Source organism: Hyaena hyaena, unplaced genomic scaffold (genome assembly GCF_003009895.1).
Source record: "Hyaena hyaena isolate Hyena2069 unplaced genomic scaffold, ASM300989v1 scaffold_865, whole genome shotgun sequence".
Classification (NCBI taxonomy): Eukaryota; Metazoa; Chordata; class Mammalia; order Carnivora; family Hyaenidae; genus Hyaena; species Hyaena hyaena.
The window spans coordinates 543,742-561,775 of NW_024081498.1; the positions used below are offsets into that span (position 1 = coordinate 543,742).

An 18,034-nucleotide genomic window follows, 5' to 3' on the forward strand; every position below is an offset into this window, starting at 1 on the left:
AGGTATGTTAACTTTTGGGTCACTAGGCTGCCATTTAATGCACTGGAAGAAAACATTTGTCTTGTGGAGCCTTATTACCTCCAAATAATTCATGGTAAAGTGTTTGCCTTTCTCTATTTGAAAATCTCTAGGTTGCCAATATACTTTATAAATTACTTCTTAAAATGTGGATTTCAAAGTATTCATAATTTGCTCTAAAGACTCTAAAGATAAGTATTCATATGGTTATTCTTACTCTGAACTTATGTTCCATGCAAAATGAAGTGCACATAATCCACTTAATATGTACAGATAAAGAATAAATGTGTACTTTTTGTGAGATAAAATGTGTAGAAATTGAGACATTATGTTATTCTTTGTAATAATCTTTGCAATTTGTGAAGAATTACAAGGAGAGAGTAACTTTGACCATCTGATTCCATGTTGTTTTCTTTCATAATGCCAAAAAAAAAAAAATACTGACAGGAAGTTTGTATGATCATTATCAGAGAAGCCACTGGAACCATACTGCCTGAGTTTTCATTCAGCAATACCTTTTACTAAATGATCTTGTTCAAGTCACTTAAAGTCACTCAATGTTGTGATGATTATTTGTATTGTTGTTATTGGCTTTTTGCCCCAAAGACCTCTGTGTAGCCAATTGTTATTTCCTAACTTATTATGTAAATGTCTGCTATTTGAGTGTTTGTTTTTTTTTAATTTAAGTAGGCTCCACACCCAATGTGGAGCTTGATCTCATGACCCAGAGATCAAGAATTAGATGCTCCGACAACTGAGCCACCCAGGCACTCCAGTGATTTGAGTTTTAAATGAAGCTCTCAAAATACTGCTTGGTATTGTACTTATGCATATTTCTTCAATGACTCATTGCCACCAATATTTCCTCAGTGACTCATTGCCACCAAATAGCCCTCCCTCGGCCAAAATTTTATTTCTTCAATCTTCTCATTTTGCCCGGCATTTTTCCCAAACTAACCAAATATGAGTTTGCTCTTTAGTGAGTCACAGACCAGGTGAGTTGTCACTCAAAGGAAACTTTAGTTGCCACAAATAAGGAGATCACTTGGAATAACTTCCAAAGCCATGAGGACTCCTCTAGCAAGTGTGAATGGTTTCCTTTTATTTAGAGTTAGGATGAATATTTAGAAAGGGGCACCTGACTTTGGCTCAGGTCATGACCTCTTGGTTTTTGTGTTTGAGCCCTTCCTCCAGCTCTGTGCTAACAGCTCAGAGCCTGGAGCCTGCTTCACATTCTGTGTCTCCCCGCTTGTGCTCTCTCTCTCTCAAAAGTAAATAAATATGTAAAAAAAAATTTTAAACATGAATGTTTAGATAGAGAAGACTTGTCATCCTCTGTAGAGTCAGGCATAGGTCGCAAATGGGCCTTATAGAAACTTGCCTATACATACATCGTATAGTATGGAAATGAGGCCTATGCTCCTGCTTGGGCAGAGACTTTAGTATTATAATGTGATAAAGGTAGTTAGTTTTGAGTCATTCTAGAGATCACTCCATAGTCCATCTCTTCAGGCGCAAGTCAGGGGTTGCACTCAAACTGATCCGGGCTGCCCGGAGGTCTTGTCAGGGCAGTCGCTGTGGCTTGAGGGGTGGTTTTTGGTTTCCTTTTGCTTGAGTTAAGACATAAAGATAGAAGACTGTGTGGAGGTTCCTCAGGAAACTAACAATAGAACTCCCTTATGACCCAGCAATAGCACTGCTAGGAATTTACCCAAGGGATACAGAAATGCTGAGGCATAGGAGCACATGTACCCCAATGTTCATAGCAGCACTCTCCACAATAGCTAAAACATGGAAAGAGCCTAAGTGTCCATCAACAGATGAATGGATCAAGAAGATGTGGTTTATCTATACCATGGAATACTACATGGCAATGAGAAACAATGAAATCTGGCCATGTGTAGCAACATGGATGGACCTTGAGGGTGTTATGCTGAGCGAAATAAGTCAGGCAGAGAAGGACAAATACCATATGTTTGCACATATAGGAGGATTAGGAGGAACTTGACGGAGGAACAAGGGGGAGAAGAAGGGCGGAAATGGTGGGGGAAAGGGAGAGAGGCAAACCATGAGAGACTCTTGAATGCTGACAAAAACTGAGGACTGATGGATGGGGGGGGATGGGCATGGAGGAGGGCACTTTGGGGATGAGCAATGAGTGTTATGTAGAAACTAATTTGACAATAAACTATTTGTAAAAAAAAAAAAAAAAAAAGAAAATACAAGGAGAATAAAATGTGAAGTTAAAAAAAAAACATTAAAAAAAAAAAAGACATAAAGATAGAAGAGCTTAAGGAAAAATGTGGAACAAAGGTCACTGAGTACAAACAGGTGGGCAATAAATGTCAGGTCTTGAGGTCTAGTTGGTGACAAAGCCACTGGTTTTTGTCACTTGGGCATAAGAGTATGTGAGGAAAACACAAGTGAGAGAAAACAAATGCCATCATTGTGAACCACACGTGTTTTCCCTAACAGGCTTGACTGGAATGGAAAACCAATGAGAAGCAGTATGAAAAACGTATATACATATGCAGTATACACTTTTGCAGTTGCATAAATTTATGTAGACATCAAGTAATTTTTACCAAGAGCACAAAATACTTCCTATGTTCTTATTTAAAACTACGAGGAAATTGGTTGGTTCTGACATTGTCTGATTGTTGGGCTTCTTCCTTTATAATATACACCATCATCTACACAAACCAATTCTTTTTTTTTTTTAACACAAACCAATTCTTAACATTCTTTACATTCATGTGTTTTTTCTATATATGTCCACTATTAATTAAATCATCTTGAAAACCAGGTAATTTGTTGATTGCTTATTAAAATAAAGTTATAGACGCCTCTATTTCATTTTATATTTAAATATATTTTTCAGAGGTCTCTTTCTTTTACCCTAAAACTTAATAGAAATTAATTTTCAAACACAAAGATACTTGATAACACATACTAAAGTAGAAATATATTTCATAGTGTAATATATAATGAAAGCAGGACTTTGTAAAAAATTTACTTAATTTTAGTTAAGTGGATTTCTCATAATAGTCTGTGGCATAATATTTTGATTTTTTAAAAAATTTTTAAATTTATTTTTTGAGAGAGAGAGTGAGCAGTGGAGGGGCAGAGAGAGAGGGAGAGAGAGAGAGAATCCCAAGTAGGCTCTGCACTGTCAGTCCAGAGCCCAATACAGGGCTTGAACTCACGAATAGTGATATCGTGACTTGAGCCAAAATCAAGAGTCAGATGCTTAACTGACTGAGCCACCCAGGTGCCCTAATATTTTGATTTTTTAACATTGTACAACTTCTTACTGATTCTGAACTTGATCCCTTTGCTTTTCTTGGAATGTTGGAAGATATTTAAAAATTGTTTTTCCCGGGGGTAGGGTGGGGTGGAGATTGGTGTGTGTGTGTGTGTGTGTGTGTGTGCGTGTGTGTGTATAAACATGGACCAATATGACTGAAATGAAAACTCTATAGGTCAGTTGGTAACAGCTCAACTATAGCTGCTTACAAGGAACTTGGAAACATGGATGCTGCTACTCACATAACAAAGGGATATCTCCAGGCATATGAGAATGCTGATTGTGTGGTTTTTAACTTGATTGCCCATTTTGGAACCTTAACCTGATTTAGCCTCTTTATTTTTAGTGTACCAGTAATATGTCATGTGCATGTGGCCTCTTTTAGTATCAGCAGGAAATTAATGGTGAAGGTTGGGCTGATTATCTCAATCATGTCAATATCACTGTATTACTATTCCTCTACCAACAACAGGAGGTAGAATACTGCCTGGGAAATATAGCTAAACAGTCCAATAGATGATTTTTTTCTAACCCACTGTAGGATCTGTTGAGTGCAGTGTCTCACATAGTACCAGGTGTACCTGAACAATTAATAAATGTCATTCTATAATTTGGTATGTGACTGGTGAACAAGATTAGCAAGAGGAGATAATATCTTGTAGCAAGTGTCCTGGGCAAACTTTGCATTCTAAAGGGTTTTTAATCATGAAATTTTAAGCATGAAATTCTGTTTAATTCCTCTAATGTGCCATTACTTGTATTCTAAATTTCTCAATGGAAAAAAAAACAATTTTTATGTTGTCTTATAGAAGAACAAATTATTATTTAACCTCATCTATCTTAACTAGCTTAGTCATGTTCACTAAAATGAATTGAGTTTAGAAAGATAATAGAAGTATTATGCCATACAGTGAATGTCAGTTAATGTCTACAATCCATTTATATTTTACATTACAACCTGATTATGAAATATTTCAAGAACACTTCAGAAAGTATAGAGAATAATATAAAGAACAGCCATGTCACCATTCACAGTTTTGTAAGATCTTAACATGTCATATTTGCTCTTGATATATTTTTTTAAGAAACTGAACAATTGGAAGTTCTGGTGTAACTTTCTCTCCCTCTCTTCCCAGAGATAACTACTATAATTGAATTTGGTGTTTGTAATTCCCTTATATGTTCCTGTACTTTTAGTATATATATATATGTATCCATAAATTATATATAGTAGTATTTTGTGTATGAAGTTTTGAGACTTCTTATAAATGATATCACTCTGGACATATTCTTCCCCAACTTGCTATTATCACTCAATTTTTATGTTTTTGCCATTTATCCATGTTCATAGATGAGGATGGAGTTCATTTAAGTTGCTTATAGTATCCCATTGTACAATGTGAAAAGTTAAGGCAACTGTGCAGTTAGAGGGTGTAGTCCCCACAAGACTGTCCATATTTCAGCTCTCCCACCCCATTTGTTGAGTCTGCTAATTCTCACTAAGGGTAAGGTATTTTTCTTCATTTGTTGTATAATATTAGATATAAATTCAACAAAAAGGGATTCTATCTGTGGCAATTTCATGTGGCCTCATATCACTCCAGAAAGTTATAGCAATTGCTTCCACTAAGTCTCCAGAGGTACTACTGACTCAGAGTCACTTTTTATGGTATTTTATTGGTTATGGGTTTCTTGGATCATGTAGTATACTTTCAAACCCCCCACCTGTGTGAGGACAGAGCACTGGTTATAAATACAGAGGTATAATTTTCCTCTACCCAGGGATTTAGATAAAACAGTTTTTGTGTTTTCCCTCTTATAGTATGTGGATCCCTCCCCTTCAACACCTTTTCACTGAACTGTAGTCCTTTAAGGATCCAGACATTATGAGAGAATATCTCATTTTATATCCCATACCTTATTTGGATTCTAAGGCCTCTCCTGTCCCTATGTGGGCATCAGAACCTCACCCCTTAGATTCATGAGATAGGCAAACTCCCTAGAACTTGTGCAGCATTAACTCATGTGCTTACTGCTCTAGTTTACGGTTTCCAATGTAGTTTTTGCTTATGTTTATGGTAATCAAAATCCTTTTTCTGTAAGATCAGGTTTTAAAGGTAACATATTTCAAAGAAAATAATGCTACCTTAATTTTCAACTCAAGAATCCTAATTCACACTTTCCTATTTTCTTCCTAGGATGTGTGCTGTGTTTGGTGGAATCTATTGTCTTTGCCATTCAGTACAGTGCCTTGTTGTGGACAAAGAATCCAGAAAGTAAGGATGATATAAGTTACGTTCTTATAGCCACATCCCAAGCACAGGTGAAAAATGCTAAAATCAATTTAAAAAAAATGGTTCTTCAAAGATCCTCCTTGGTATTAATAACATATTAACCTTGATTAAAAGTAATTTCGTGTTTAGATCCTTGAGAACAAAGAAAGTCAGTTCAGAATGTAGAAACTAAATTAATTTCCTGGCAATATAACTACAGCTCCTGATCATCCAAGCCTGGAAGATAAATTATTTCAGCTGCTGGGGGTGGGTGGTGAGTGATGTTAGTTTTCCTTGTGGCCTTACCTCCTCTAATTGATTTTTATCAGTAACAACAAAGCCCTCTGTTATTGCATTTTTAAAAATGGAACTCATCTAAAGACTCATCAGATTAATCTCTGCTGATAATGCATGTCACTCCCAAGAGAAAACACTTTAATAATTTTTTAGGTAGATTGTTGTCATAAACTATGCTTCCCTGTTATCTGAGGATAAATTCTTTTATAATCACTTTAGGCCTATAGACTGGCTTAGGATTGTAATAAGAATTTACCTGCTTTTAAAAAATGATAAGAACTATGTATTTATCTCTATGTTTTTGCATTTCAATAGTATTTTTCTAGGATTTATTACTTAGTTACTAAGATACACTGTTGTCTGAATTACACTAAGTACTATTCATTGATTTCTTCTGGCCATTTATAGCAACATGGATGGAACTTGAGGGTGTTATGCTGAGCGAAATAAGCCAGGCAGAGAAAGACAGATACCATATGCTTACACTTATACGAGGATTAGGAGAAACTTAATGGAGGACCATGGGGGAAAAGGGGGAAAATAGTTGGGGAGAGGGAGGGAGGCAAACTATGAGAGACTCTTGAATACTGAGAACAAACTGAGGGCTGATGGGGGTGGGGGAGAGGGGAAGAAGGGTGATGGGCGTAAAGGAGGACACTTGTTGGAATGAGCACTGGGTGTTATATGAAATCCAACTTGACAATAAACTATGAAAGAAAAAAAGTATTCATTGATTTCTAGGTTTTACATTAAAACTGGATGAAGTTTTAGGAGCTGTTTAAATTGCTATGTATTTTTCTTTCTAGTTATGTTTTGTTAAGCAACTACTAACCTATATCTCTTGTATGACTGTTTTTAGGTGTAAAGAAATAGTGTTTTTCAGGTCATAAAATACTTTAATATTTTCAGTGGGAAGCGTAAAACTATAAAATTTAAGCTGTTTCATTTTACAGTAATTTTGTATACTCTTAACTGGCATAATTTCTTATAGACTAGTTATAACACCAATATATTTTGAGATATAACACCAGTATATTTTGAGATATGGTAGAGAGAAATTCCAGTCCAGAACATGTAATAGTTAAGCAGTGAATTCGCTTTAGAAAGTAATTTTCTAGTATAAGATACAGAGACACGGCTTAAAGGTTTGTAAAGTACTTTTAGCACTTTAATGCAAGGTACTACATAAATGAAAAATGATAATCTATTATGAAAAAACTATCTTTGAAAACCCAGGATATTTACATACTGGGTCATTAATTACTCTGTGGAGGATCATGAAGGAATTGCTGTTTTTAAGCCTCTTAGAGTCATTTTTCCTTATACATCCATTTTGAAGCATGAATGTGTTCCCATGATGGAAAGCCTGATAATGAATCGTTTATATGGTACTTATTTACTCAGATTGTTTTTGGGCCCCTTTCAGGTCTACTTGTTGCTCTTAGTGACATGAGGAATTTACATGGCTCATATTTGTGTTTTTTTAATGGATACTTTAGTACAATGATAGCATTTTTTCAACTAAAGGTTACATTTACCTTAACCTTGACTTAGTTTTTATTAGAGACTCTGAACACAGGAACTCTTCTTTATGATCTGCTACAGAATACAGTTGCAACAGAGAGCTGAGGGTTTAGGGTCTAAAGACCAAATTTGATGTGCCTAAGAATCACCAGGTAAACATGTATTGTTTTTCTTTATTTAAAGGAGATTTCCATACTCTGGTTTCTCTTCAGATCGTATAAATCTTTCACCTTTTAAAGGAGATTTCCATGCCTCACCCTCACAGAGTGTAATTGGATAATGTGCTTACAATGGAGGCATGGAATTTGCAGTTGTGAGGAACACCCCCAAAAGAATCTAATATAGATGCTCCTTAGATGACACTAAGAAATACTGATCTGTAAATGTGAAGTTCAGGAATTAATCAGTGTTCCAAGATAGACTGAGAACTCTATATCTTAATTCATTCTAAGCCTGTATCAAGGTGAACATTCCAGATCTACTGGAGTCAATATGAATTTTATTTATTTATTTTTGTTTTGTGTTATTTTCATTAAGCTATATATGTTTTTATTTTCCCCAAAGTTTTATTTAAATTCCAGATCGTTAACATAAAGTGCAATATTAGTTTCAGGTGTAAAATTTAGCTATCCATCACTAACGATGCAATACCCAGTGTACCAATGCCCTCCTTAATGCCTATCACCTGTTTAACCCCTCCAACCTCCCTTCTAGTAACCATCAGTTTATTTTCTATACTTAAGTCTGTTTCCGGACTTGCCTGTCTCTTATTTCCCCGCTATGTTTGTATGTTTTGTTTCTTCAATTCCACATATGAGTGAATTCAAATGGTGTTTGTCTTTATCTGACTGAGCTATATCCACATCATTGAAAACAGCAAGATTTTGTTCTTTTTTATGGCTGAGTAGTATTCCATTTTGTGTGTATGCGTGTGTGTGTATACATACACATATTCTTTATCTGTTCTTTATCCATTCGTCAGTTGATAGACATTTGGGCTCTTTCCATTATTTGGCTATTATTGATAATGCTGCTATAAAGATTGGGGTGCATGTGTCCCTTCAAATCGGTATTTTTGTATCCGTTGGGTAAATACCAAGTAGTGCAATTGCTGGATCATATGGTAGTTCTGTTTGTAACTTTTTGAAAAACCTCCATACTGTGTTCCAGAGTGGCTGCACCAGTTTTCATTCCCACCAACAGTGCAAGAGGGTTCCCCTTTCTCCACATCCTTGCTAACACTTGTTGTTTCTCCCGTTATTAATATCAGCCATTCTGATTTGTGTGAGGTGATATCTCCTTGTAGTTTTGATTTCTATTTCCCTGATGATAAGTGAAATTGAGTGTCTTTTCATGTATCTGTTGGCCATCCGTATGTCTTCTTTGGAAAAATGTCTATTCATGTCTTCTGCCCATTTTTTACCTGGGTTATTTGTTTTTTTGGGTGTTGAGTTTGATGAGTTCTTTATAGATTTTGGATACTAACCCTTTATCATATATCTCATTCGCAAATATCCTCTCCTATTCTAAGCGTTACCTTTTAGTTTTGTTGCTTGTCTCTTTTCCGGTGCAGAAGCTTTTTATTTTGAGAAAATCTCAGTAGTTTATTTTTACTTCTGTTTCCCTTGCCTCAGGAGACACCTCAGGAAAGAAGTTGCCATGCCCAGTGTCAGAGTGGTTACTGTCTCTGTTCTCTAGGATTTTAATGGTTTCAGTCTCACATTTAGGTCTTTCATCCATTTTTAATTCATTTTCATGGATGCTGTCAGAAGTGGTCCACTTAAATTCTGCATGTTGCTATCCAGTTTTCCCTGCACCATTTGTTGAAGCGATTGTCTTCCCATTGGATATTCTTTCCTGTTTTGTCAAAGGTGAATTGACATATAGCTGTGGGTCCATTTCTGGGTTCTCTATTCTGTTCCATGATCTGTGTGTCTGTTTTTGTGCCAATTCCATACTGTCTTTATAACTACAGCTTTGTAACATCACTTAAAGTCCAGAATTGTGATGCCCCCAGCTTTTTTCTTTTTCAAGATTGCTTTGGCTCTTTTGAGGTCTTTTGTGGTTCTATACAAATTTGAGGATTGTTTGTTGTAGCTCTCTGAAAAAATGCTGGTGATATTTTAATAGGGATTGCTTTAGGTAATATAGATATTTTAACAATGTTTGTTCTTCCAGTCCATAAGCATGGGGTGATTTTTCATTTCTTTCTGTCCTCTTTAATTCCTTTCATAAATGTTTCATAGTTTTCAGAGTACAGATCTTTACCTCCTTGGTTAGGATTATTCCTAGATATCTTATGGTTTTTGGTGCTATTGTATATGGGATTGATTCCTTGATTTCTCTTTCTGCTGCTTCATTATTAGTGTATAGAAATGCAACAGAGTTCTGTACATTAATTTTATATACTGCAACTGGACTGAATTTGTGTATCAGTTCTAGCAATTTTTTGGTGGAGTCTTCTGAGTTTTCTATATTGAGTATCATGTCATCTACAAAGAGTGAACATTTGACGTCTTTCTTGCCTACCTTGGATGCCTTTTTTTTTTTTTTTTCCTATCTTATTGCTAAGGCTAGGTCTTCCAGTCCTGTGTTAAATAACAGTGGTGAGAGTGGATATCTCTGTCTTTTCCCTCACCATAGAGGAAAAGTTCTCAGGTTTTCCACATAAAGGAAGATATTAGCTATGGGATTTAAAAAAATTTTGTTTTAATGTTTATTTTTTTAGAGAGACAGAGCACAAGTGGGCGAAGGCAGAGAGAGTTGGAGACACAGAGTCAGAAGCAGGCTCCAAGATCTGAGCTGTCAGCACAGAGCCTGATGCAGGGCTTGAACTCAGGAGCCATGAGATCATGACCTGAGCCAAAGACAGACACTTAACTGACTGAGCCACTCAGGTGTTCCAGCTATGGGATTTTTTATATGGCCTTTATTGTATTAAAGTATGCTCCCTCTATCCCTACCTTTTTGAGGTTTGTTTTTTTTTTTATGTACTTTGTCAAATGCTTTTCTGCATCTATTGAGAGGATCATATGGTTCTTGTCATTTCTTTTATTAATGTGGTATAACACATTGATCGATTTACAAATATTGAACCATCCTTCCAGCCCAGAATAAATGCAGTTGATTGTGGTGAATGATTCTTTTAATGTATTAGTGGATTCGATTTGTTAGTATTTTGTTGAGAATTTTTGCATCTATGTTCATCAGGGATTTTGGCCTGTAGTCCTTTTTAGGAGAGTGTTTCGTTTTCGAATCAAGGTAATGCTGGCCTCATAAAATGAATTTGGAAGTTTTCCTTCCTTTTCTATTTTTTGCAATAGTTTGAGAAGAGTAGATAATAACACTCTTTAAATGTTTAGTATAATTCCCCAGGGAAGCCATCTGGCCCTGGACTTCTGTTTGCTGGGAAATTTTTGATTACTGATTCAATTTCATTTTGGTTATCAGTCTGTTTATGTTTTCCATTTCCTCCTGTTTCAGTGTTGGTACTTTATACAATTCTAGGAATTTATTCGTTTCTTTAAGATTGTCTAATTTGTGGGCTGCCTGGGTGGCTCAGTCTTTTAAGCGGCTGACTCTTGATTTTGGTTCAAGTCACGATCTCATGGTTTGTGAGTTTGAGCACCACATCCATCTCTGTTCTGACAGTGCAGAGCCTTCTTGGGATTCTCTGTCTTCTTCTCTCTCTGCCCCTCCCCTGTTGTTTCCCTCTCTCTCTCTCTCTCTGTCTCAAAATAAATAAATACGCTTAAAAAAAGATTATCTAATTTAGGCACACAGTTTTCCATAATATCCTCGTATAATTGTTTGTATTTTTGTGATGTCAATTATTCTTCTCATTTGTAACTTTCTTTATAGAGTGTTTTCTCCTTTCTTTTTGATAAGGCTGGCTAGAGGTTTATCAGTTTTTATTAACTTTTTCAAAGAAGCAACTCCTGACTTCATTGACCTGTTCTAATGTGGGGGTTTGATTTTCTGGTTGACCCATTCTTTGGTTAGTAGTATGTTGTTTAGCCTCCATGTATTTGTGGTCTTTACTTTTTTTTTTTTTTTTTTTTTTTTTTTTTTTTTTTTTTTTTTTTTTTTTTTTTTTTTNGCAACTCCTGACTTCATTGACCTGTTCTAATGTGGGGGTTTGATTTTCTGGTTGACCCATTCTTTGGTTAGTAGTATGTTGTTTAGCCTCCATGTATTTGTGGTCTTTATTTTTTTTTTTTTTTTTTTTTTTTTGTAGTTGACTTCAATTTTATAGTGCTGTGATCTGAAAATTTGCATGGTATGATCTCAATCCTTTTGGGCTTGTTGAGGCCTGATTTGTAACCTAATATGTGATCTGTTATGGAGAGGGTCCCCTGTGCACTTGAAATAATGTGCGTATTCTGCTGCTTTAGGATGAAATGTTTTGAATATATCTTTTAAGTCCATCTGATCCAGTGTGTTATTCAAAGCCACTGTTTCCTTGTTGATGTTCTGCTGAGATGACCTATCCATTGATATAAGTGGGGTGTTAAAGTCTCCTACTATTATTATATTATTATCAATGAGTGTCTTTATATTGTTTTATATATTTGGATGCTTCCAAGCACTGCAACCAAGAATGTAGATGAGTCTTGTTTTTTTTAATCTATTCTGACACCCTATATCTTTAGATTGGAACCTTTAGTCTATTTACATTGAGAGTAATTATTGAGAAATCTATTTAGTGTCATTTTATTACTTGTTTTGTCATTATTTCTGGAGATTTTCTCTGTTGTCTTTTAATCTTTGTTACTTTTGGTTTATCTTTCCCACTCAAAGAGTCTCCTTTAATATTTTTGATAGGCTGGCTGCATGAGCATGAATTCCTTTAGATTTTGTTTGTCTGGGAAACTATCTCTCCTTCTATTGTGAATAATAGCATTGCTGGATAGAGTATTCTTGGCTGCAGTTTTTCCCATTCTACATTTTGTATCATGTCTCTCCCTTCTGGCTTGCCAAATCTCTGTGGAGAGATATACAGCTAGCCTTATGGGTCTTCCTTTGTAAGTTAGGGACTTCTTTTTTCTTGCTGCTTTTAGCAGTTTTTCTTTATAGCTATATTTTACAAATTTAATTACAATATGTCTTGGTGTTGGCCAGCTTTTGTTGATTTTGATGGGGGTTCTCTGTGCCTCCTGGATCTGGATGTCTGTTTCCTTCTCCAGATTAGGGAAGTTTTCAGTTATTACTTCCTCAGATAAATTTTCTACTCCGCTTTCTCATCTTTTTCCAGGACTCTTATGATCTGGATGTTATTACATTTGATAGAGTCACTGAGTTTCCTATGTCTATTCTTGTGATCCATAATCCTTTTTTCTCTCTTTTGCTCAGCTTCATTGTTTTCCATTATTCTATCGTCTATATTACTTATTTGTTCCTTTGCTTCTGTTATCCTTCTTGTCATTACATGCAGTCTGTTTAGAATCTCAGTTACTGCATTTTTCATTTCATTTTTTTTTTAACATTTATTCACTTTTGAGAGTGAGAGAGACCGAGCATGAGTGGGGTGGGGGTGAGGAGAGAGAGTGGGAGACACAGAATCAGAAGCAGAGTCCAGGCTCTGAGCTGTCACTACAGAGCCCGATGCTAGCTTGAACTCATGGACTGCGAGATCATGACCTCAGCCGAAGTCAGATGCTCAACCGACTGAGCCACCCAGGCGCCCCGCAGTTTTCATTTCTGATTGTTTTTTAACTCTTTTATTTCTGTGGTAAGGGTCTCCCTGAAATTTTGTATTATTTTGCCAAGCCCAGTCAACATCCTATGATTGTTGCTTTAAATTCTCTATTCAGGTATATTACTTTTTCTGTTTTGCATAGATCTCTGGCCATTACCTTTTATTGTTTCCTTTGAGATGGATTTCTCCATCTTGGCATTTTGTCTAAGTCTCTGTTTTCTTCTCTGTGTTAGAAAAGCCTGTTATCTTTCCTTCTTCTGAGAGTAATGGCTTTATGAAGAAGAGGTCATATAGTGTCCAACATCTGGTGCTTCAGGGAGTGTGTCTATGGTATGCTGGATGCACTCTGCTGCTGTGTTTTGGCTGCTCTGTCCTTCAGGCCAGTAATCTACAGAGGTTCTACTTGCCTACAGTGGCCAATGTGTGTCGAGTTTTAACTAGATGTGCTGTGGTCTGCCAGTTAAATGAGACCTGTTGCTGCTTCTCCTATAACTGAACTCTTGCAGAATTCTCTATTCAGGAAATGTGGTATTTGCAAGGGTACCTGCAGGTCTTCTGGGTAAGGGGACTGCTGCACTGGGACTTAGACACACTTGCCAAGAAAGCTGTAGCAGCATTGAGCAAACAGCAGTGGGGTAGGACTTGGTATAAGCAGGTTAGGCAGCCACTATTGGAGCTGTGTTTTTTATTGAAGCTTATTTATCCTGGAGGTACAGGGGAGGGAAATGGTACCAGCCAAGTCCTTTGTCCTCAGAGAGGGGTCTCTGTGCTTGCTGCTCTCAGGGAAGCACTCCCAGAAGATCAAATAATATGTCTTCATATATCCAAGACATTTTTCATATCATCATTTTTATACTGTCTCCAGATTGCTTGACTGCCTGGAGAAGCATAGTGCACTTTGGGCTTCATCCTAGCCAAGCTTGCTGAGTTTTAAGACTCCAAACATAAGGGAAGTGCTGTGGCAGGAACTTGAGCTGGTCTCTGGTAGAAAGTCTTGTCACACTGAAAGGGATGCAGGTTTGATGGAGAAGGGCAGTTGCACAGAAGCAGTGGTGTGAGATTTTGAGCAGTCAGGCTAAATAGCTAGTATTAGGGTGAAAAGCCCTGAGGAGGTGTCTCTGTGCCTATGCTGAGGGCTGGGGAAGGCAATAGCTACTACCACTGGGTCCTTTTTTGCCACCTGTTACAGATAAGCTCCAAGAAGAGAGAACAGTCAGTCCCCTGTGTGCCTTAGGAGATCCTTACACTGAGCTGTCTGACCCTGGGTTGGATGCCTGCCTTCTCTTCAGGAATAAGGCAGTGCTCTCAGGGCTCTATGCCAGTCAATACTGCAGACCGTTGAAACTCCAGTCTTTAAGCCTGGCTGGCTGCAAAACTCATGAAAGTCAGCCCTTCTCGTTTTCCCAGCCATTGGCTTTGGGAAAGTATTTTGCTTCTGTATTCACATGTGTATTCTTCTTTTTCTCTTGCCTTTCTCCATGATCACAGCTTCCCCCCTCCATGGCACCTGCGATCTGCTTCTCTCCCAAACCCACGTCTTCATACTTCCTTTCTTCTTCCATATGACCTCTACTGTCCCTCTAGTTGTGGAATTTGTTCTGTCACTCCTCAGTTCAATTTATTAGGTATTCAGAATGATTTGATAGTTTCCTATTTGTGTTCAAGGAACAAGAGAAGCCTAGGGTCCTACTACTCTGTCATCAAACTCCTCTGCTGAATTTTAGTTTAGTTTAGTTTAATTTATTTCAGTTAGTTAATTTATTTATTTTAGTAGGTTTCACCTCCAGCATGGAGCCCAACACAGATCTTGAACTCACAACCTGAGATCAAGACCTGACCTGAGATCCAGAGTCAGATGCTTAACCAACTGAGCCACCATCCAGGCCCCTCCTCTCTTGAATTTTAAATAGCAGACTGCTACTTATTTAACATTTTCTTTTATGTCTTGATGGAAGGACCTCAAGTATAACAATTATTGCCTAATAACTCCTTAGGGATGCATGGTCAGATAGCCCTCGAATGAGAGATGACCTGACATGAATGACAGTGAGCAAGTCACTTCACTTTTCTCTGGACCAATTCTTTTATCTGTCAAATGAGTTAGATGGACTCTAGTAATCACCCTCCCCTGTATGTAACGTGCTTTGACTGAGTTAATAAAAGTATTTAGAGGAGTAGGTGGCTCAGTTGGTTGAATGTCTGACTTCAGCTCAGGTCATGATCTCACTGTTTGTGAGTTCAAGCCCCGCATCAGGCTCTGTGCTGACAGCTCAGAGCATGGAACCTGTTTCAGATTCTGTGTCTCACTCCCTCTCTGTCCCTCGCCCACTCACACTCTGTCTGTCTCTCTCAAAAATAAACAAACATTAAAGAAAAATATTTTAAAAAGAGTACTTAGAAAGTACTTAGTCTTTCCTTAACATTTATAAATAAATTATCCTAAAATGTTTTATATGCTCAAATGTAGACCATTCTTACATATTCATTAAATTTCAGTCCCAGTGAGAAATCAAAACACTTTTGAACAACTTGTATGTGTCTACTTTTATGGATATAAATGGAATAGCAAAGTTTCTAGTTACACTATTCATTATATTATTTTATTAGACCTCCAGTTCTCCAAGAAATACTTTTTGTTGTCCCTCTTGGTTGTTTAAGATACAGCCATTTTGGATTCTGTTTGTGATTCTCTTCAAAATTTATTCCAAGCCATAATTATTTACTTCCTTAATAGTTGAACAGTTTTTATATTTGACCTGCATTCATAGTATTCATGATATCTACAATATTCTCATTATAGTGTGTTGTTTAAATGATCTTTAAAAGTTTTTATTCAAGAGATAGCCAATACTTGAAAATTGTACATTCATACCTTCACTAATAATTACCAAATTTTTAGTAATTTTTTGCATTTTTAATAAAAATCCATTCTGTCAAGTCTTATAGTCTCTATAAATATCTAAAGCTAGCATTGATTAAAGTTGTCTCAGGCTAATTTATCTTTCTAAACACTACTTTGATGTTCAAAATTAAATACTTAAGAGAGCTACCAGTAGTAGGAGGTATTTTGTCAGGACTTAAATATAAAGGAAGGGATAATTTTTTGAGGGAAAAATCTTGAAGTTATATTTAGATATATCCAGCTTACAATCCTTTTTATTTTTTAATAATTCATTTTTTAGAGAGAGTGCATGTGAAACTGGAGAAGTGGGCAGAGAGAGGGGGAGACAGGGGATCTGATGCAGGTCCTACACTGACATCAGAGAGCCCGATGTGGGGCTTGAACTCTTAAACCAGATCATGACCTGAGCTGAAGTTGACACATCACCTACTGAGCCACGCAGGTGCCCCCAGAATATATTTCTTTTTAAGGAAGCCAGGTTGAACAATTGTTTATTCTAAGTATAATTAGAATATCAATAAAGAAATCAGCAAGAATTTACATTTGTCTCCTTACGGTCTTAGATTACCTCTCTCTCCCTCTTTTTCTATTTGGTATACTTGTCATGCACTTTTGTGTAGTTAAGAATTACACATGCTGAGATCTAAGGTGTAAGTTTATTTCCTGATCCGACAGACTAGATCCGAGCCCTTTTCTAGCCCCCTGAATCAGGTCCCTTTATATGATTGTAAGTTCTGTGTAAGAAAAGGCAGAATCTTACTACTATATGTCCAGAAGCAAAGATCATCCATTATACTCAGTAACTATATGTTAAATGAATGAAAGAATAAATGAATATTAAAAAACTGATAGTCTTTTTGGTGCTTTTCTTCACCATCTATTAAGGAAAGCTATGGAAGCATAAATAATTATACCATTGAGTTCAGTGTGGTGATTACATATCAAAGTAATGTGCAAACTTTAAGAGAAGAAATATAGAATATGTAACAATACTTACTTTCAGATAGGTCTTATTTTTCTTTTTTGTTTAATTTTCTTTTCCTAAGAGCCACATTGACTGTGCTCTTTTTGCTATATTATCCATTGGCTCTACTTTTCAATTTTCAGAGGACGTAGGACATAGGTCTCAGTAGTCTTTTCTATACCCTGTCATTTAATTCTAATACTGAACCCCTCTGATAACTGTTTCTAGAAATACTGAATGCTCTTGTTGAGTAGCTGTTTTTTGTTTGTTTGTTTGTTTTCTCTTTGCAGTTGTGCTATGTAAAATTCCTATAAAGTAAATTTGGCCATTTAGCAGTACAATATTCGATACAAGGGTAAGGTATGGATGATCTTGAACCAGATATTCTGTTACCAATAGTCTGAATCTAATTACTTTAGCAATGTTTTTTTGTACTTCCACCTGTCTCACGTACTAGTATTCCTGCTGTGACTTTAAAAAATTTTTTTTAACATTTATTCATTTTTCAGAGAGATAGAGTGTGAGTGGGGGAGGGGCAGAGAGAGAAGGAGACAGAATCTGAAGCAGGCTCCAGGCTCTGAGCTGTCAGCACAGAGCCCAGTGCGGGGCTCAAACCCACCAGCGGTGAGATCATGACCTGAGCCAAACTCGGATGCTTAACTGACAGCCACCCAGGCATGCCCCTGTGACTGTTTCTTAGAGTTATCTTCTTCCTGATGTCAGGAATAACTATACCTTTTGCAGATAGTCAGAAGTTAGTAATAAATAATTTAAGAACAAGTGTGAGGTACTGATCTTACTACCATTGGTCATTGTTGGAAAATTGCTGAATTTCAGGATTTTAGAATGTTTCATTTGCAAAAATGTACTGATAATATTCTATACATTTAACCTCCAACCTTCATGCTAGTTGCTATGGGAATAATGAGATGAATAAAACATAGATGTTGCCTTTGTGTATGAAGAGAGTGGTAAACAGTGCAAACTCTAAAGTTGGATAGACCTGGATCTATATCGTGGCTTCCTCCACTTACTAGCTGAATGAACTTTA

General features: G+C 36.6%; 1 protein-coding gene across 1 annotated transcript in view; it reads left to right on the forward strand.

Moving 5' to 3' along the window:
- Positions 1-18,034, forward strand: part of CHM (CHM Rab escort protein) — a 247,159-nt gene that overhangs the window by 145,372 nt on the left and 83,753 nt on the right. Inside the window, 1 exon segment of the mRNA XM_039220144.1 lies at positions 5,524-5,601. Within this exon segment, the coding sequence (XP_039076075.1) occupies positions 5,524-5,601 (78 nt within the window).